At 44.5% G+C, this 22135-nt stretch overlaps 2 protein-coding genes across 5 annotated transcripts; both read left to right on the top strand.

Annotated features, from left to right (window-relative positions):
• The first annotated feature begins 940 nt into the window (after positions 1 to 940).
• On the top strand, positions 941 to 10066 carry si:ch73-248e21.7 (mucin-5AC). 4 transcript variants are annotated; one of them, XR_010461313.1, is made up of 3 exons: positions 941 to 1107; positions 1384 to 7331; positions 7956 to 10066. XR_010461313.1 is itself a non-coding variant. In XM_029635297.2 (2 exons), exon 2 carries the CDS (start codon positions 8524 to 8526, stop codon positions 9841 to 9843), a length of 1320 nt encoding a protein of 439 aa, XP_029491157.2. In that variant the 5' UTR covers positions 981 to 1107; positions 7956 to 8523; the 3' UTR covers positions 9844 to 10066. The 4 variants fall into 4 exon arrangements, 2 of the variants coding, with proteins under 2 accessions (XP_029491157.2, XP_029491156.2); XR_010461312.1 differs by having other exon boundaries at positions 942 to 1107; positions 1441 to 7331; XM_029635297.2 differs by lacking the exon at positions 1384 to 7331 and having other exon boundaries at positions 981 to 1107.
• A 932-nt stretch (positions 10067 to 10998) lies between these two features.
• On the top strand, positions 10999 to 21822 carry tspan4b (tetraspanin 4b). The gene is made up of 8 exons (XM_029635328.2): positions 10999 to 11524; positions 12517 to 12586; positions 13721 to 13912; positions 14065 to 14139; positions 14456 to 14551; positions 17514 to 17627; positions 18010 to 18093; positions 21057 to 21822. The coding sequence occupies exons 2-8, from the start codon at positions 12518 to 12520 to the stop codon at positions 21123 to 21125; spliced, it is 699 nt and encodes a 232-aa protein (XP_029491188.1). The 5' UTR covers positions 10999 to 11524; position 12517; the 3' UTR covers positions 21126 to 21822.
• The last annotated feature ends 313 nt before the right edge of the window (positions 21823 to 22135 follow it).

Below are 22135 nucleotides of genomic sequence, written 5' to 3'. Positions count from 1 at the left end.
CACATGTTTGTAGGTTACAGGCCGCGATTCTCTTTCTCTGTCATCCACAGGTCGGGCGCCCCGCACGGTAATGCGGACACCCTATCCCGGAGGGGTGCAAACGTAGCCCTTAGCATGCCTCCCTCCCAGTCAGGGCTAAGGGGGGGGGGGGGGGGGGGTATCCCAGGAGGTCTACCCCGGGGGATGGTAATAGAGGAGAGGTACGTGAGACGACTTTGGCTCCCTCTGCTGGGAATATGGGAGCTGTGCAGCCCGACACGGACAGCTCTAAGTGGAGGTAATTAGAGGAAAGGGCCAACCAGCCGTGGAGGCCAAATAAAAGGAGCATGGTGGCACACCGCGAGAGAGACCGGGGAGAGACCGACACCAGGCCACAGTAGAGAAGAAAGACCGAGCCAAACCTAAGTGATTTTCTTTGTTATGTTTATTTTCTGTGTTAGTAAAGTTGTTTTTGTGGACTAAAGCCTCCCCGTCTGTGTCGATCTCTGCACACTAAACCCAACACCCCACGGTTTACCACAAATGTAATTTACACATCCTGTACACGCATGTTCATAAATTCATCATCTATGGAAAATCATTTTACAGATGACCATGATTGTGTTAAAAAAATTCCCTAATTTGCACTGGATACTTTTTTTGTCAAGCAGGCATGATGAATAATCAGTATGTTTAAATCACTTTGCATTATGAGTAAAGTGTTAGACATCACTGTTGACCTCAATGGCAAAAAATGATAATTACAGACTTGAATGCTGTCTGTCACTTTTCTCGCCAAACGTTCACTTGTCACTTTGAATCTGTAACATGTGAGATGAATTGAGTCAACAGGAAGCGGGGTGTAAACTCATGTTTTTATTCCAAACTGCCGTCTAAGGGGACCGAGCAATGGAGGATGGAGGAGGGGCCATGTCATACCACATCATCATACCACAACTTGCACCTTATAGCTCTGTTGCCACGGTAATCAAAACAGACCATTTCCTCGTGTCAACTTCGAGTGAGGGGCTTGTGGTTAGAGCAGGGTGCGATGATGAGTGGCGCCGCAGAAGAGGAAATCACAGAGAAAGGGGAAGAGGCAGTGAGATGAGAAAGCTGGACAATTAGGTATGTGTACTTTTCTGTTTATTGCATAGATATTTTATTATCCATGTTGAGCAGAGTTATTGTTCTCTAATTGTATGAAATCGCTAGACTTTTTCATCGAGAACTGACAACTTACTGGGTATGAGACTGAATGGCAATGGGAAGCAATGGGAGAGTGCTACAGTACTACAAGCAAAACAAAGTAATCTGATTAGCTGGATGCCTCTCTCTCGTTTTCACTCTCTCACGCTCTCTCTCTCTTTATTTCTCATTTTCTTTCTCTCTACCTCTCTCTAGTACTCTCTCTTTCCCACTATTTATATATTTCTCTGTCCCCCTCTTTCTCGCACACAGACATGATGAGAGGGGCTCTGATTTCCCTTGCCCTGTGCCTTCCTCACCTCTTCGCCACTCTTGTCCTCCATTCCACCATTGCGGCTTCACCGAGTGCCACAGAAACCACAACAACAGTTCTAGACCTTAGTATCAGCACTCCAACATCAGAACCCCTGATGCCTCCACTCTCCACAACTGAAAAGCACCCTGGTAGGACTAGTGGCACGTCTAAAACACCATTGAAGAAAAGCACTCGCTTAGCAGCTGTCAACAACTCAGGCAGAACGACTCAAGGAAGAGGCATTCTCGGAACAGGAACTGCCACTTACGCCACCACAGCCGTACAGAAGAGCAACAGGCACACAACTGCACTAGACTTGAGGAAGGAAACAGAGAGCCACAATCACCATGAGACTCTTCCCTTCAGCAGACACACAGCCTCACCCACAACTGACCACCCCAGCACCACCACTCTCCCCAGGGAGGAAGGGACTGAGTATCATGACAGCAGCAACATTGAAATAGCCAGAGAACTGAACACACCACATTCCATAGAGACTTGGGCTGCTGACACCAGTAATGACTCCAGGCTAGCGAAGCCACACTTAGACAGATCACAAGCAGCAGACCAGCACACTGTTACACAAGGACTAGAGACTGCTTCAGGAGATTACCACACAACACAGAGAGACTTCTTCACAATCACCCCAACTAGTAGAGCGACAGGTTTGAACAGAGGTAAACAAAGTAAGGCCAACAGCGTCGCAACAACAACGACGGTTTCACCTACGTACACAGTCACACGTCCTGGTTTGTATGAGCACATGACCGTGACTTACAGGGCTACCGGCTACAAAACACAACCTGACGACCCAAGCCAGTTTAAGGACCACACCACAGCCACAGTTTCAATCCCCCATGCTGACAATAGCACAGTTCCATATATCAATGCAAACACATTTACAGATAATAACACAGACAACTACACCGACACACTTTCATACAGTAATACCACAACCTCTAATAATCGTAACACAACAGTACATTTGAATAAGAAAACTCATACTCATTCCCTCGGACACAACCACACAATCTCAGGCTATGACAACAGGCTGAACAACACAACTGAAAACAATGTGCATCATCGTCCTGAGTGCGGAGATGAAAGGTCCCCACCGTTGCCTCCTGGCTCTACTAGACTGGTCTGTTTCATTGTTCTGTGGGCTCTGGGATTGACTGCTTCGGTCTTCCTTGGTCTCACCGTCTTCCTATCGGTGCGTTTGTCAGTCCAGAGGGAGAGGAGAGTGAGGAGAGGAGGAGAGAAGGTGTCAGGGGTGGATCTGGAGAACCTGTGGGTTGACCCGATATCATCGGTGGAGGAGAGGGTGGAATTCTGGTACGCCAACGGCTCCACCATGGGACCCGGCCATAAACGGAGGGAGAGAGGGAGGGAGAGGGGGAAAGAGAGGGGGAGGACGGAGCAGGGGAGGGAGGCAGAGTGTGACAACCTGTGGACTGGAGGACATAACTGATTTCTGGTATGCAAATGGAGGCGCGATACCAGAAGAAACTACAGACCAAACATTGTTGGAGACCTGCGTATGATTCCGTTTTTTTGTACTACAGTGCTACAATTTACCTGGAATTACTTTGGAGAGGAATGTTCATGCTTAGTTCACCAATTCCATGGTAGATTTGAAAACTATAATCCTGACAGAGTTTCCAATATGAATTGATCATCTGTACGTTTATTGGCTGTAACAAATGTATAAGATCTACATAGGTCTACTGAAAGACAGATTAAGCCTGGGTCTGATCAGAGAGAGAGGAATAGAGAGAGAGATTAGAACCACATGTCTAACTGGAAATAACACTTGATAAGAGAGTTCCCATTTTAAGACAATTCAGACACTGTTAGTGACACATCATCGTCATGTGTCAAACAGCAACGAGGAGAAAGGTGCCATTTCTACAAACACACCGAGACAAATACTGTTGACTCCTAATACTGTACATGCACTGTTATCAGGAGCTAGTCAAATAAAACGGATTGGTGAACTGCACTGGGCATAAACAATTTAGCTTAATTTATCTGACTGACACGTTTTCATGCGTACTGTATTCCAGATAATAGCTTAGTTAAGGTCTTATTATAGATAAGCTGTTTAAATACAATTTGATTTGAAAGGTGTATGTCACATTCACATATTTAGCAGATGTTATTGCAGATGTAGTGAAATGCTTGTGTTTCTAGTTCCAATAGTGCAGTAATATATAACAAGTAATATCCACAATCTAAAGTAAAGGAATGGAATTAAGAATATACAAATATTTGGATGAGCAATGTCAGAGCGGCATAGACTAAGATACAGTAGAATATGATAGAATATAGTATTTACATATGAGATGAGTAATACAAAATATGTAAACATTATTAAAGTGGCCAGTGCGGGGGGGGTGGGGGATGCTCCCGTGCTCCCTCTGCTGTTTCCTGAAGTCTGCGATCAGCTCATTGGTTCTGCTGACGTTACGTGAGAGGATATTTTCCTGGCACCACACTCCCAGGGCCTTCACTTCCTCCCTGAGAGGTTGTCTCGTAATTGTTGGTAATCAGACCTACTACTGTTAGGTGATCTGCAAACTTGATGATTGAGTTGGAGGAGTGCGTGGCCACGCAATCATGGGTGAACAGGGAGTACAGGAGGGGGCTGAGCACGCATCCTTGTGGAAACTCAGTGTTGAGGATCAGCGAAGTGGAGGTGTAGTTTCCTACTTTCACCACCTGGGGTCAGCCCGTCAGGAAGTCCAGGACCCATTTGCACAGGGCGGAGTTCAGACCCAGGGCCTCGAGCTTAATGATGAGCTTGGAGGGTACTATGGTGTTGAATGCTGAGCTATGTCAATGAACAGCATTCTTACATAGGTATTCCTCTTGTCCAGATGGGATAGGGCAGTGTGCAGTGCGATGGTGATTGTACAGTCGGTGGACCTATTGGGGCGGTAAGCAAATTGAAGTGGGTCTAGGGTGTCAGGTAAGGTAGAGGTGATATGATCCTTGACTAGTCTCTCAAATCACTTCATGATAACAGAAGTGGGGGGGGGCGATAGTCATGTAGTTCAGTTACCTTTGCTTTCTTGGGTAGACGAACAATAGTGGACATCTTGAAGTATGTGGGGACAACCGACTGGAATAGGGAGAGATTGACTATGTCCTTAAACCCTCCAGCCAGCTGGTCTGCGTATGCTCTGAGGTTAGGGATGCAGTCTGGGCCGGCAGCCTTGTGAGGGTTAACACGCTTAAATGTCTTACTCACATCGGCCACGGAGAAGGAGAGTCCACAGTCCTTGGTAGCGGGCCACGTCGGTGGCACTGTGTTCTCCTCACAGCGGGCGAAGAAGGTGTTTAGCTTGTCTGGAAGCAAGATGTCCGCGACATGGCTAGTTTCCCCTTTATAGTTCGTGATTGTCTGTAGACCCTGCCACATACGTCCCGTGTCTAAGACGTTGAATCTTGAAGCCGTTGACTCCACTTTGTCTCTATACTGATGTTTTGCCTGTATGATTGCCTTACGGAAGGAACTGAATGCCTTCAACTGGAATATGTGTATTCCACATTTAACACAACCCCTCTGAATCTGCCTTAAATCGACATCCACGTCTTCGGCACCCGGTGAAGGAATAACTACACTGTTTGTATTCAGCCATATTCCCAATCACCTTGCATGGTTATATGCGATGGTTCGCGCTTTCAGTTTTGGGGTAATGCGGTTTATGGTTATGGTAGGTTTTAATAGTTACAGTGTGTACAACATCTCCTATACACTTCCTGATAATCCCAGTCCCCGTATCAGTGTATTTATTTGTCTATGTTGTTCTCGGAGGCTACCTGGAACATATCCCAGATTCTGATTGGTCAGACCAGCGTTGAATAGTCCTTAGCACGGGTACTTCCTCTTTGAGTTTCTGCCTATAGGAAGGGAGGAGCAAAATGGAGTCATGATCAGATTTGCCAAAGGGAGAACAGGGGAGGGCCTTGTAGGCATCCCAGAAGTTGGAGTTGAGTGTTGAAGGTCGAGTACTACAGGCAATGTTTTGATAGAATTTCGGTAACGTTTTCCTCAAATTTGCTTTGCTAAAATCCCCAGCTACAATAAATGTTGCCTTAGCATATGTGGTTTCCAGTTTGCATAAAGTCCAGTGAAGTTATTTGAGGGCTGTCATGGTGTCGGCTTGAGGGGGAATATACAGGGCTGTGACTATAACCAAAGAGAATTCTGTTGGAAGGTAATTTGATTGTGAGGTATTCTAAGTTGGGTAAAAAAAAGGACTTGAGTTCCTGTATGTTATCACAATCACACCATGAGTAGTTAATCATGAAACATACAACCCTGCCCTTCTTCTTCCCGGAGAGATATTTATTATTGTCTGCGCAATGAACTGAGAACCCAACTAACTGAACAGACTCAGAGAGTATATTCCGAGAGAGCCATGAGTATGTTACAATCCCTGATGTCTCTCTGGAAGGAAATCCTTGCCCTGAGCTCGTCAACTTTATAATCCAGAGACTGAATATTAGCGAGTAATATACTCAGAATCGGTGGGTGCGCCTCCTGAGTCGAACTAAAAGTCAGCTCCGAGTATCTATTTTCCGCCCGGCAGAGTTTTGGAACAGCCTCTTGGATCAGAGGAGGATCCGATTCGGGAAAGTCTTATTCCTGGTCATAATACTGATATTGCTGGGGAGTTATCACCACTCTGATATCAAAAAGTTCATCCCAGCTGTATGTAAAAACACAAAACATTTCTTGGGCTAATAATTTAAGAAATAACACAAAAAATATATATATTATAGTTTCCTAAGAAATTGAAGCACGACAGCCCTATCCGTCTATCCACCGCTTACAATTATCCCTGCATAAACAGAATATTCCTAAATGTACCCATGATACTATGCGGAACTGAGCCTGTACAAATCATGTAAAACAACAGTGAACGGAATAAGATGTTTACATGCCACATTATCCAGTCTACGATCAGCTTATCCCAGGCATCTTAACTGGGATTCTCATAACTGGGATACAAGTTTATTCGGGTTGTTGTAAACAGGAATACTTGAGTATCCCAAATAATAACGGAATATTGGTGTGCATGTGAACATGGCGACTGGAATCGACTATAGGCCTACCTCAAAATTGATAATGGATCGGGCCATTTGATCAATAATGTATAGCTGTAAATACAGTAGAAAATCTACCCCTCTAGAATGTAATACCCGACCAGCTGAAGTTTGACATAGAATGTCCCAAGATGTGAAAATAACATGGACTGACATAATAAAATGGCATTTTCATCATACTCTCTCTACTTTGAATTCTCACGTTTTGACAACTTACGCACTTTGACTGCCAGCTCCCCATACACACACACGCACACACCCACGCACAAACACAAACCCACGCACACCGTCAAGCACACACACATCCAAGTAGGCCTGTGTGTAGGCGTGCAAACACACCCTGGCTCAAACATTTCAACACACACACACAGATTCTTCGTAGGACCAACTTCTCCTTTTTCCTCAAGAAAATAAGCACATGACACCGTAAACCAAATGAAGCTGCTCTTAAGTTACTTGGCACTTATCCACCTATCTCTCTTTAGTAGTTAACAAAACTGTTTTACGGAGAATTTGATACTCTTGACGGGAAGAGATCGAGAGAACCAACTAGAGAGAATAAGGGAGGGGTGAGAGAAAGTAGGGAGGGACGGAGGAAGAGAGTGTGAGAAAGGTGCTTCATACAAGTACTAGTGCAGGGGACGTCATCCACACAGTACACGAGTTAAAGCCTAATGCCTTTATGGTGGATTGATTATTTCAAACCCAACCGTTCTCTCCAAGCCACGTGTAGGTAAGTAAGAGTGAGGGTTTCGTGGCACACATTGATATATGTCTGATCTAAACAGACACGGACCTGGATAATAATCAACAGAATATGACTTTGTGACTTGTGTGAGGAGGCAAGAAAAAGGAGGGAAAGAGATGTTTCAAAAACGCAATCGGAGGAACTTTCATAAGCTTGTGTTACATTTACTGACATGCTGTTGTAGATAGAGAGTCCTCCTAATGTATCTCTTCAGAATTCCTTTTAAATACATTTTTCAATTACTTTAAATATGTTTTTTATTTTTTTTTATATAAATTGGTTTCTAATTCTTCATTTTATCATATTTTTTATTTATTTATCATTTTTAAGACAGGCCTACTTGCTTTTAGTCACTAATTTATAAACCAAATTAAAATGGATGGTGACATCACGGACAAGAATAAACAACAAGAAGTGGTGTTGGTAACTTCCTTAATTTTGTAGGCGTGTACTAAGCAAGCATTTGAAATCTACAGCGGTCCAGACAGTGGATGCGGTGAGGAGGTAAATGTATTTATACAGTACATGTGGGAATGTACACATAAAATAACCTCTCCATTCCTTCTTCCATTTCTTCCTTTACCCTTCAATCTATCCTTTTCTCTATAGGTCTCGTGACTTTTTTGGTTCACCGTTGCTGCAATCTCTCACGCTGCACCTGAAATAGACAGCTGACATACAGAAAAGTAAAGTGAAGTGCAGGGGGAGGAGAAAACGGAAGAGCGAGAGAGGAAGAGAAGGGTTGTGTCTTTCCGGCCTATTTGCACACAAGTACACCCTAGTTAAACCACAAGCCCAGCAACCAGGAGAGACAGCAAGAGAACAGAAGTTTGACTACGTAAATGCACTTCAAATGCTTAACACTCAGTCAAACCTTAGATTATTAACAAGAGCAAGGCCTGAAAGAAAGTGACAATTCGAGAGCAGTGAAGATCAAAGCCTGACACAACCCTAGTCAAACCAAGAGCCTCGGTAGCTGATGACGGATACTGCTTTTCTTTTCTAGAATGGGAATTTTTCTCCTCTAGACTTGTAAAAGAAACCTGCAATACCTTTCAAGCCACAAGGCTGTCACTGACGCACCTCAGAGAGAGGAAGACAAACGTAATCTGAGAGAGGTCAGCAAAACCCTTTAGTGACTGTTGACCTCCGTGAACCCTCTCAGTTCTTGCCCAGTATGGAGTGGGTACGACTGATGCTCGGGGCTATGCTCCTCTCCCTCTCTCTGCCCAGTCTCCCTGCCCAAAATAATGTCCCCATCACCGTACCTGAATATGGCATGGCAGCACCTACTGAGGACGGCACGATGGCAGCCTCTTCACCCGAGGCCACCACCAAGACAACGACTGCTCCTGTGGTCGTCACTACAGCAGAGCCTGTCACTGAAATCACCCTGGTAACTTCTGTTCCAGTACTTATCATAGATAACATCACTATAGTACTAACAGACCCTGAGATCACAACCGTTCAGGAGCCCACCTCTGATGCACCAACTACTACTTCAGAGGCTGAGACGATGACACCATCCCCTGTGACCACTGAAGGACCTGTAGATACGACCACTCCACCTGGCCCTAAATCCACCCTCTCCCAAGACGTCCTGACTACCACCTCTTATCTCCCAACCACATCCCAGGACCACCTGACTTCTGTTATCCCAGTCGGGCCCCTCCACACCACCCCTCATCTGACGAAGGACTCCTTTACTACACCTGAACCTATCCACACTGCCTCAGAGAGTACTGCCAGCCAAACAGAGGGACTTATCCAAGCACCCGCCTCCCCATCGGTCAACAGCACTCCCAGCCATTTCACAACCCCCACTACGACCTCCACCTCCACAGATCATGACTCTACGGTGGGCAGGGTCAAGCAAAGTCCGCTCAGCTTGTTCTGGATCATCATCGCCATTCTCCTGGTCTGTGTTATATTCCCGGGCATGGTCTATTGCATATATCTGGGCGTCAGACGAAAGAGGCAGTGCCGCACCGAGTACTTTGGGTCCGGCGTCCGGAACGGGAAGAGTTCCAAGTGGAAGAAAGGAGCAGAGGAAGATGCCTGGGCGGGGCCAGTGAAGCTAGGGGGCGGGGACAGGGAGGAGGGTGAGGGCGTGGAGGAGGGAGGGAGCCCAGAGGACAACAAGAGAGAGGGGGCTGGAACAGATGTTGTGCTGAGCACATTCATAGCCAACGAGACCGAGGGAGAGAGGGGTGGGCCTGATGGGGCAGTTGGAGTGGCTGGGAGCAAGGAGGCAGAGAAATGGGAGGAGAAGGAGCCTCTGTTGTACATTGATGAGGGAGTGGAGGAGGTGCTGGAGAAAATGGCTCCTCCTTCACTTTCAAAATCTGACTCTGAGAAAAAGACAGGAGGGGGCAACAGAGAGGGGGAAAGTGAAAAGGAGATGGAGAGGGGAGAAGGGAATGGAAAGAAAGAAAATGAGAGTGAAAGAGGTGAGCAGAACGGAGGAGCGGCATTCTGTCTAACCACTGCAGTTTAAAAACAGTTTTCCCATTAAAGGTTTTTCTAGATGATAATTGTAAAGGTTTCTAATATTTTTGTACTACTGAAAAGGCCTTTAACATTGTATTGATCTGTGATTGTGTGCTCTATCAACAAAATGAATGGTTGTGTGTATAGCCATACGTTTTACCAGTTGTATTTTGTATGGTGTTATTTCTTAACCGTTTTCAGTTTAATAAAGTTTTAGAATGTGGAGAGAATGTGCTAGAATGAAGTTGTTGAACTTGACAGAATATGAATACTTTTTGCTTAATCATTTGCTGTCCGCAAATGCACTTTATTTGTGGAACTGCTTGACTCAATAGCACTCAATTCATAGGGAGGAATCTTGACTTCCACTGAAGTTGAATATTCACTTAATCATGCATTGATGTCAATGGGAGACTAAGTGAATATTTGACTTCAGTAGAAGTTAGGATTTGTCTCATAGTTAGACTTTGATTTTATGTGTTGCCGATTATGGCCACTAGGTGGTGTCTTTCCCTATCTTTATGATCAGAGAAGAGTTAAATTATGTAACCCGCAGTAAAGAGCTGGTGTGGTGGTGACGCACAGGCCTTCCGTTCTATTGGTCTGTTTTTGCACAGTTGCATTTGTTGCAAACATCTAGCAGAAAAACAACAGGTACCTCAAGCAGAGATCAAACACAGTTTTTCAGGCAAACAACTAAATCAGGGAAAACCCTCTGCTGTGATCACACATGAAACCTAGATAAAACAACTACCACTTTTACTAAGATTGATCACTGTAAAGGCAATGTCCTTGGTAGGACATGTTACGTAAGCCAAAATGTTCTATTTTATCCTGGTCAAAACTCCACTACACCCCTCAACCTCCCTCAACCATTTGTTCAGGAAGGGGAGGAAGTGTGTGTGTTGGGGGGGGGGGGGGGGGGGGATGCATACAACAGAATCAGAGGAAAAGGAAGAGAAAAAAAATCTGCTACTATGGCAAATGAATGCCTTAAATGTCTCTCTGCTGAATAGGATAATCTGACAGAGAATGTTTGTTTGGAGAGGGAGAATGAGTGAGAGAGAGGAAGGGAGGGCGAGAGAGAGATATTGTGAGTAAGGGGATGGGGGTGAGGAGGAAGAGGCGATGGAGGAGGGTTGGCAAAAATAATGAAGGGAGGAGGGGGAGCGAGAGAGAGAAAGAGAGAGAAGAGAGGCAACAACACAGTCACATCTGGAAGTTATTGAGAAGAGAAAGAGAGAGAACTGCATTGTAGTAGAAAAGAGGGAGAAAGGATAAACAAACTCTAGATGTAGGGATAAGACTTATTAAATGTATCAACTGAGTTTTAAGATTTAAGGGAGGACAGTTTATCTAAAGGTTGACAAGAATTCTACAGTGGACAGAGAGAAAGGAATTGAGGAAAAGAAAGAGCGAGGGCAAGAAACTGGAATTCTATCATAAGAAAAATCCATAGCGAGAGGGGAGGACGACAAAGAGGGGAAACTCAAATGTCGCTTTTTAATCTGGAGGACCGTTTAAAACAGAACAAAGGGGACTGAATCCAAAAATATGTTAATTGAGTTGAAATAAAAAATCAACTCAACAAAGAAGAAGAGGCAAGAGAACAAAAGAGGATTTCTTAGCCTGGAATTTTTCTACTCATTTGTTTGTATATCAAGCCTGTGGAGCCAACCGTCAGACAGGTACAGTAGGCTTAATTAAAACACACACACACACACGTTAAAGGTCTCCGCCATGGCAGGTATGCCTTGACTGTGTATGCATGAATCCTAGTAATGGCATATATTGATTTATGACAATTTGGTTGTCTAAGGCTGTGAATGATTTATATTTCATATAATTTACAGCAGAACTTAAGCCAAAGTAGTTTTCTTCTGTAAGTCTGCCTCCATTTACGTCCATTCTAAGTGGTGAACAAGTAAAAACGCATAAACTACTTTGGCATTGGTTCACACTACCAACATCAATGTCATTTTTGCTTGACCAAGAAGTCTTCCCCATTTTCAAAACCGCCTCTTATTGTACATCTATAAACAAACGAAGCACTCCTCGATTGCATTCTGTTCTAAGTATTTGTTCAAGTCTATTCTACCACACTATTCTGCACTCTAGCATCAGCATGCCTTTAGAATGAGCTTCACTTCCAGTCGTGTTACGAGTCATGTTTATCCTGTCTGTGGCTGGTCATGGTAACCTTCCACGACCGACCGCCCTACATGAGTTCAATTAGCAAGCACGCACACAATTAGCAGTACAGCAGGAGAAGGGAGGTTCCTTCCTGTGCTCTGACAAGCTGACTTCCTGTGTGTGGAACAGGTCACTAGATTCCACCACAGTGACTGTGTGACTTATCAGACCCACAGGCTAGGGAGCAAGTCCACCATACATAGTGAACTGGTTGGCTAAGAACACTACAACACAGGCACAGACATCATCCCCCCACACACACACACACAACTAACCACAGACACACCATATAAATAGCGTAACAACAAAACTAACCACAATACACAAAACCATCTGCCGCCACAATCACACCTCGAATGTGCTGCATGCCCAAGGTATACTTGAGTAGAGTTAAGTAGATTTCTCAAGTCTCGTCTTGAACTTGTTATAGCCCAATTAGCTTGAACTTGATATTAGTATATAGAATACTTTGTTCTCTCTCTGTCAGGATGTCAGCCTCTCGGAGGTGCCTGTGCTGCGTGAAATACCTCATGTTCGTCTTCAACCTCATCTTCTGGGTCAGTACCTTCACATCTCTGTCCTTTGGTATGCCTCAGTTTTTAAAAGGCACAATCTGTTTGATTTTCTGCTGTCCAATAGTCATTTAAATAAATGACATACAGTACGCTATACCCATTGTTTGAAGAATATAGATTACCAAACAAAGCGGGAGGGTCCAGGCTGTTTGATATCACAGATGGAGCTTTTAAGCTCCGGTTCCAGTTCTGATCTGTTTCTGGTCTTTGTCTAGTCCTGTTTGTGTGGTTCTATTACGGTGTTCTTCTAGCTCTCTTCTTGTCCTGTTCTGGCTCAGTTCTGATCCGTTTCTGGTCTTTGTCTAGTCCTGTTTGTGTGGTTCTATTACGGTGTTCTTCTAGCTCTCTTCTTGTCCTGTTCTGGCTCAGTTCTGATCTGTTTCTGGTCTTTGTCTAGTCCTGTTTGTGTGGTTCTATTACGGTGTTCTTCTAGCTCTCTTCTTGTCCTGTTCTGGCTCAGTTCTAGTCTGTTCTGGCCTGTTCCAGTCTACATACTTACATACCATAAGAGATTGTCAATTCTGGTCTTAAACTAGTCTGATTCCAATCTGGCCTTGTTCAAGTTTTGTTGTGGTCCTGTTTCTATTAGGTAATGTACAGTATTGGCTAGCAACACTAGGAATGTGAATACAAACTCTGAACTAGATATCATAAAGTGCGGGCTAAGGAGTGTTTTTTTAAAGAGAAAAATGGTCATGATAAAGCCTCTGGTTGGCTGCACCAAGACATAAAACGACACTCTGGTGAAGTATGTTAGTTGGTAGGAACATATGGAAACACGCTCAACAGTAAGACTCCTGCCAGATCTCTACTTATGTAGGTCAAGCAGACAGCATTGATGATTTTGCTCTGTTTTAGCTATTAAAATGCACAATTTATAACACAGGGTAGCCTTGTCCCATCTGTAAGTGCTTTTACACATGTAAACACATACAGATCTGGGATCAGTCACAAAAGGCAGGGTGAGTCCCAATGCAAAAACGTGCTTCCTTTCCCATGTCCTATCTTCTAACTATGGAGGCAACTACTTCTGACAGTTCACCTAGGAATAAACCACCACTTTACGCTTTGAGATTCACCGTAAGTCACCTTTTGTGTCTCCTGTCTCCTCTGTAGCTGGGAGGGTGTGGCCTGTTTGGAGTGGGAGTGTGGCTATCATTCACCCAGTCCGAGTTCTCCTCCCTCCCGCTGTCTTTTCCCTCACTCTCCGCAGCAAACCTACTTCTGGTCGCTGGAGGCGTCACCATGGTGACAGGCTTCCTGGGTTGCCTTGGTGCCCTGAAGGAGCAGCGCTGCCTGCTGATGACGGTGTGTCCCCATGACATCACAAAACATGGGTCCACCTCAACCATGTTAAACACCTTTACAAGTCAACTTACCACAACACACAAAACCACACACACTCACAGGTCCAACGGATTAAATATCTAACCCATCTCTCTCTTCCTCCCTCCCCACAGTTCTTTGTAATCCTTTTGCTCCTGGTCTTGACAGAGGTGACTCTAACCCTGGTCCTCCATATCTTTCACAAAGAGGTGAGTCCAGTCTACCATCCATCTACAATCCTCCTGGCCACTCATAAAGATCCAGTTTCACCCACTAATGTTGAACAACCCCAAATGAGGGTCCTCAGTAAAGTTTTACCGCTATATTACCACTAAATGAACAACCAGTGTTTAAAAAAAAAATGATATACCGATACAGAAGACAAAGAGGTGGTACAGACTACATTATAGAAGCCTTCTGTACATCTACATCATCCCCTATATCTGTCTCATATTCTGCAAGTATATCAAAGCCCACACTTCATCTCTCTCTCTCTCTCTCTCTCTCTCTCTCTCTCTCACACAGCTGGACACGAAAGCGCAGAATGAGTTAAAGGAGGGGATGAAGGGTTACTTGACAGACGAAGGACTGAAGAAGTCATGGGACAATGTGCAGAAAATGGTAGAGGGGGATGATGGGGGTTGGGGGAAACCCACCAATCTCTAGTCTGTTACCTTATATGGTGCTCGTGTCTGTTCAGTGTGGATTTAGTGATAAATCACTTAAAACTGACTGACGATGATGGTAAGGACTTTCTGATCATACAAAACATGAATAACACCTGCTCGTTCCATGACATAGACTGACCAGGGGAATCAAAGGGGAGGAGACAGATTAAAGGAAGCTTTTTAAGCCTTTGTATGTGTAGCCATTCAGAGGACGAATGAGGCAAGAAAATATTTAAGTGCCTTTGAACGGGGTATGGTAGTAGTTGCCAGGCGCACCGTAGTTGCCAGGCGCACCGGTTTGTGTCAAGAACTGCAATGCTGCTGGGGTTTTCCACACTCAAAAGTTTCCCATACGTATCAAGATTGGTCTTCCAGCCAATTTGACACAACTGTGGGAAGTATTGGAGTCAACATGGGCCAGCATCCCGGTGAAATGCTTTCAAGACCTGGGGGGGGGGGGGCGCAACTCAAAATTAGGAAGGTGTTCAATTTATTTGGGGATGTAGGAGGTGGAGCTGCATTGACAGCTGTCAAATCCACAAGCAGCCTGTGCGGTAGGCTATTGCGTTATACTGCCATGGGATGAGTCGCTTTAGACTGATATAAATCCTTATTTCGTTAAATGATTTTCAATTTGTGTCAATATTTCTCGTTTTGAACTTCTAATATGAGTGGGACGGGTGTGACTTTGTGACGACAACACGAGCAGACGCTCACTGATTTGACAGCACTAATTCAGTTACACACCCGACATCGCCAAAACACCAGGGGTGCGTTCAGTTCACTTGAATGTTTGCTACCTTGTGGAACAGCTTGTACTGAATGTTTCCCCAAAATGTCCTTGAACAGACATTGAGGTACGTTTGCGTTGTTCGGTGGGTGTGCCGGTGTGTGGCTTGAAGCAATGGCTGACGTATTTAAATGGCAGAAGTGCATTTTGAAGTCAGAACCCAACCCCTCCCTGTTTTTCAACTGGTTGTTCAGTACAGCACAGTTTACGTTCAATTTAACATTCTATTATGTTTCATGTAGTGCATGCAGCCCAGCTATGCGGGTGTAGGCGATCCCGGCCTTAGTGATCATTAATGGGCCAATCCGCAGTTTTTGTTTTTCGGAAATCAGCTAACTTCCTGCATTTCAACACATTTTGGCATGGTGCAGAGAGAAACATTTGCAGTTTTATAATGCTATTCTACACATTTTGTCTTGAGGCGAAGATAAAATGTTGCCGTTTTAAAGCAAACTTCCTGCAATTCTACACGTTTGCTGATTTATAGCTCTCCACTGGGCATCTATTCCATGTTGGTTCAACGTCATTTCATTGAAATAACGTGGAAACAAGCTTGATTCAACCAGTGCGTGCCCAGTGGGCCATCTCACGCATTTGTTCATATTTTACCATGAGACAGAAACAATTGTGCAGTTTTACAGCTTAATTTCCTGCAAATCTACACATTTTGCCATCATATACTATCTGGGGCCCGGGGCATGTGCCCTGCATGCCTGTTCTGTAATCCGGCCCTGTCCCCTCTCCCATTTCAGGAAAAAGCTGAATGATGGGCTGGAGAAAGTATTCAGAGCCATGGATGCCGGAGGGGTATCCTACAAAGCAAGTTAGATCTACTCAGAGTTTTCTAAAGCTAAACAGCTTCAGTTAGCTTCACATTCCAGCTCAGGCTTCATCCACACTACAGCAGTGGATATTGCTTGGCCGGCTGTAGCTAACTCTAGCAAGCTTGTCGCACATGGCTAGCCGAACACCAGACTTTTCATTAAGACAATGCTGAAATGTCAATCCATGGGCGAGTCAGTGGCACATTTTCAATTGTGCCGAAACCAAAACGAAAGAAAAGTTATCTTGCAAATTCAGCCGTGTGAAACAGGCTTTTAGAAATGCAGTTATTGTATTACTTATCGTTAATGCAGTCGTTGGTGTGCTTATCAACTCCATTTCCCCCCACTCCTATCAATAATTAAGTCATACAAAAGTGTTACATTGCGTGAAGTTGCCTTCTGTCATTACTAAATGTGCAATTTGATATTTTAACCAAAACATTTTACACACAAAAAACTTAAACTTATAAAATATTTAACCAGTCGACTTCCTCAAATGAAGGGGACGATGCAATCTTTGCCATAGGGAGGGATCTGGTCCACAACTTGCGGCTCAGTCATTTCATTCAGGGTAAATGGAGTTAGCCGTGAGTTCTGAAGAACTCGTTGCCATAGACATTTGCCTGGCTAAAATATGAGCCACGTTCGTATGACCGGTAATACCTAGTTGAACTCAAAGTTGACCTAAGCTGCCCCCTAACTCCTTCAACCTGCTTCGTAGTATACCCCTCGGAACTGACCATCCATGGTTTTACTTTGTTTATAAACATTGGAGTAAAACAAGCTTATATTTTGGGTGGTTCAAAACAGATTGTGCTAAGCTCACGAAGGCATTTATAAGTCATATTCTTCAAGAATCAATGGCTACATATCATTCATATATATATATATATATATATATATATAGAAATATGGATGTAGCAATTGCCCTTACTTAACCAGAGTCAGCATGCAATTTGTAGCTGTTCCAGTAGACTTCGAGCCATTGCGCAAACATTAGTTAGCATTGGCTCGCGAAGATACCTTCCTTCATACTGGACAGAGACATAAAAATAGCATCCACGAGTTCATCTGACTCTGCGTAAGTATAAAAAGGGCCAACATCTGGCACTAACGCTTTAAATCTCCTTGATTGGCTAGAAATGTACATCCATGTACATACAGCATCAGTGAGTCTGAAGGGCTGTGCAGTTGCTGATCCAGGGACACATTTTTAGAGGCACATTTTCAGACAAACTAAGGATCTGACAGAGTCAGAGACCAACAGAGATAATAACAAATATTCAATATTTGTTTCTTAGTTCAAGTGCTGCGGCGTCACCAACAAAACAGATTGGTACTTCGTGGTCAATGGAACGCTCCCCTTTTCCTGCTGCTCCGGTGGGATGGACCAATGTGTTGAAGAATGGATCGAGGTCAGACCACTTCTTAAATGTAGGGGGGACGGGGGGAGAGTCAAGGTTCAACAGGCTGCGCACAAGACATTTCCCAGCTGCCTACATGTCTTGCTAACAGAGTCCAGATCTGCACGTGTGCTCACACTTACAAGACTGTAAAGAATGACATGACTGTGACAATACAATTTATTTTCTCAACTGCATTCTTTCAACACCCAATTCTCATCAACATATTGCTCTGCTTCTCTCCAACATCTGTCCTCCACTCTTCTCCCCCCCTTCCCAACCCCCATCTCCCTCTCTGTCCCCCACCCTCCCCTACTGCTCCTTTGCCCTTTTCTCTTTCCCATTTCCCTCTCCTCCTTTCCCTCTTCCTGCGTTTTCCTCTTCCCTCTCTCAGCCATGTTATCAGAAGGCCAGACAGTGGCTCCTGGACAACATCCCCTCTGTCCTGGTGTTTGGAGTCTGCATTGGTATTGTCCAGGTAATTACAACATATTAATAGATCAATCAATTAATCACAATCAATTAGCCAGGGTTGTAATTCCACCAAGCAGGATCATTGTTAGTCAACTAAATTTGATAAACAGCCAGATAAAACTTCACTTGCATGTTTATAAAGAAAGCTTGAATCTTGCAGTGGTGGAAACCATACTCAAGTGTCATACTTACATTTACATTACATTTAAGTCATTTAGCAGACGCTCTTATCCAGAGCGACTTACAAATTGGTGCATTCACCTTATGACATCCAGTGGAACAGCCACTTTACAATAGTGCATCTAAATCTTTTAAGGGGGGTGAGAAGGATTACTTTATCCTATCCTAGGTATTCCTTAAAGAGGTGGGGTTTCAGGTGTCTCCGGAAGGTGGTGATTGACTCCGCTGTCCTGGCGTCGTGAGGGAGTTTGTTCCACCATTGGGGGGCCAGAGCAGCGAACAGTTTTGACTGGGCTGAGCGGGAACTGTACTTCCTCAGTGGTAGGGAGGCGAGCAGGCCAGAGGTGGATGAACGCAGTGCCCTTGTTTGGGTGTAGGGCCTGATCAGAGCCTGGAGGTACTGAGGTGCCGTTCCCCTCACAGCTCCGTAGGCAAGCACCATGGTCTTGTAGCGGATGCGAGCTTCAACTGGAAGCCAGTGGAGAGAGCGGAGGAGCGGGGTGACGTGAGAGAACTTGGGAAGGTTGAACACCAGACGGGCTGCGGCGTTCTGGATGAGTTGTAGGGGTTTAATGGCACAGACAGGGAGCCCAGCCAACAGCGAGTTGCAGTAATCCAGACGGGAGATGACAAGTGCCTGGATTAGGACCTGCGCCGCTTCCTGTGTGAGGCAGGGTCGTACTCTGCGGATGTTGTAGAGCATGAACCTACAGGAACGGGCCACCGCCTTGATGTTAGTTGAGAACGACAGGGTGTTGTCCAGGATCACGCCAAGGTTCTTAGCGCTCTGGGAGGAGGACACAGTGGAGTTGTCAACCGTGATGGCGAGATCATGGAACGGGCAGTCCTTCCCCGGGAGGAAGAGCAGCTCCGTCTTGCCGAGGTTCAGCTTGAGGTGGTGATCCGTCATCCACACTGATATGTCTGCCAGACATGCAGAGATGCGATTCGCCACCTGGTCATCAGAAGGGGGAAAGGAGAAGATGAATTGTGTGTCGTCTGCATAGCAATGATAGGAGAGACCATGTGAGGTTATGACAGAGCCAAGTGACTTGGTGTATAGCGAGAATAGGAGAGGGCCTAGAACAGAGCCCTGGGGACACCAGTGGTGAGAGCACGTGGTGAGGAGACGGATTCTCGCCACGCCACCTGGTAGGAGCGACCTGTCAGGTAGGACGCAATCCAAGCGTGGGCGCGCCGGAGATGCCCAACTCGGAGAGGGTGGAGAGGAGGATCTGATGGTTCACAGTATCGAAGGCAGCCGATAGGTCTAGAAGGATGAGAGCAGAGGAGAGAGAGTTAGCTTTAGCAGTGCGGAGCGCCTCCGTGATACAGAGAAGAGCAGTCTCAGTTGAATGACTAGTCTTGAAACCTGACTGATTTGGATCAAGAAGGTCATTCTGAGAGAGATAGCGGGAGAGCTGGCCAAGGACGGCACGTTCAAGAGTTTTGGAGAGAAAAGAAAGAAGGGATACTGGTCTGTAGTTGTTGACATCGGAGGGATCGAGTGTAGGTTTTTTCAGAAGGGGTGCAACTCTCGCTCTCTTGAAGACGGGAGGGACGTAGCCAGCGGTCAGGGATGAGTTGATGAGCGAGGTGAGGTAAGGGAGAAGGTCACCGGAGATGGTCTGGAGAAGAGAGGAAGGGATAGGGTCAAGCGGGCAGGTTGTTGGGCGGCCGGCCGTCACAAGACGCGAGATGTCATCTGGAGAGAGAGGGGAGAAAGAGGTCAGAGCACAGGGTAGGGCAGTGTGAGCAGAACCAGCGGTGTCGTTTGACTTAGCAAACGAGGATCGGATGTCGTCGACCTTCTTTTCAAAATGGTTGACGAAGTCATCTGCAGAGAGGGAGGAGGATTCAGGAGGGAGGAGAAGGTGGCAAAGAGCTTCCTAGGGTTAGAGGCAGATGCTTGGAATTTAGAGTGGTAGAAAGTGGCTTTAGCAGCAGAGACAGAAGAGGAAAATGTAGAGAGGAGGGAGTGAAAGGATGCCAGGTCCGCAGGGAGGCGAGTTTTCCTCCATTTCCGCTCGGCTGCCCGGAGCCCTGTTCTGTGAGCTCGCAATGAGTCGTCGAGCCACGGAGCGGGAGGGGAGGACCGAGCTGGCCTGGAGGATAGGGGACATAGAGAACATACTTGAGTAAAAGTAAAGATACCTTAACAAAAAATAACTGGTTTTAATTGTACTTAAGTGCAGTGGGAGAAAAGGTACTAAATTGTCACACTTGAGTAAAAGTACAAAGTAAATGCTATACATTAAATTCCTTATTAAGCAAACTAGACAGCACTATTCTCGTATTATTTTTAATTACGGACAGAAAGAGGCACACTCCAACACTCAGACATAATTTACACAGTAGTTGTGTTTTGGGAGTCCGCCAGATCAGAGACAGTAGGGATGACAAAGCGTTATATTCATAGATGCCATAATTCTGTCCTGCATGAGCATTATAAATGTAACAAGTATTTTTATGCCAGGGAAAATGTATTTAGGAATGTGGTGGAGTGAAAGTAAAAGTTGTCAAAAATGTATAGTAAAGATATCCCAAAAAACAACAAACGTATTTTTTACTTAAAAGTACTTTACACCACTGGAATCTGGGTTATTGAGAATATTGAGTGTTGTAACATATCTAAAATTGATTAACTAAGAAATATGAGCTACAAATATTAAATTAAAAAAATGGAATAATTTAGGAAACTTATCTGGCAAACAATACAATTAATCCAGTTTTGTGAAATATAGGTCACCATTTGTATAACTCAAATACATTCTCTTGTCGTTTCAGATCCTGGCCCTGAATTTCTCCCTGCTGATGTACTGCCAGATCCTCCGTGCTGAGAAGTACCTGGACTGATCCTTCACAGACAAGAGGCTGAATGAGAGACTCCCTAGCTGGCAGAGAGTTCATGTTCCCTTAAGGTTGTCCTTCGGTTATTTGAAAAATAACTTCCCCACAACAATGTGGGAACTAAAAAGTGTTAGCTGGATCCTAAATGTGAGATAACAGCTGCTTGGAATGGTTTTTCAGAACATTAAATCCAGATCATCCTTGTGTTCAATTCTGTTAAGTTTGAAGTAAATCTATTTTAATGAGCACACACATTTGAAGGGTTGTTTTCATCTGGATTGATTGTTCTTAGAACACTGCATTAAAAACCATGGGGCACATTCCAGGTCATCTTCATTGCAGTCATGTTGCTCAGATCTCACAACGCCTGGAGAAGTGTAATGAAATTGTCTTTTAGAGATCTGATCTGCACAACACGACTGCAATACAGCCATGTAGTTATCCTGTATAAGGAATAACATTATTTGTAACTATTGGGGACTACATGCTGCTTTTTACTTTTACTATATTGGCGATACAAATTATATTGTTTAGTTGTAAAGTGCTTGCTCTGATGCCCATGGACAAGCAGTGGGATTTGCCCCAAAGAAACAGTTACAGTATTCTGTTCAACTGCAGCATCTTTTAACCAGAAGTCAAAACTATATGTTTAAAAGTGAGCCTTGTCAAAAGCAAATAAAATGTAAATCCATTGTAATTTGTATATGCTTGTGAAGTGGTATTTGTTTTGTGAACTTGCACATTTTGTAGAATGCACTTAACCAAATGGATGAATCTCTGATTATGAATGTGGTAATAGTTCAAACAACTTGTTTTCCATATTGTGTGTATGTATGAGGTGTTGTCGGTATGAATTAACTTCTCTTATAGTTCTGAGATGAGCCTATGCTTTCAAATACTTATTTCTGTCCAATAGACAACTGAAGAGGTCAGGGTTCGTCATTCTAATGAAATAAATATCTCATATCATTATAAATGGACTATCAAAGTACACTATTTAATTATGATCTCCAGTC

This window comes from Oncorhynchus nerka, linkage group LG26, assembly GCF_034236695.1.
Source record: "Oncorhynchus nerka isolate Pitt River linkage group LG26, Oner_Uvic_2.0, whole genome shotgun sequence".
Classification (NCBI taxonomy): domain Eukaryota; kingdom Metazoa; phylum Chordata; class Actinopteri; order Salmoniformes; family Salmonidae; genus Oncorhynchus; species Oncorhynchus nerka.
This window is presented reverse-complemented; position numbering and strand designations above follow the sequence as displayed.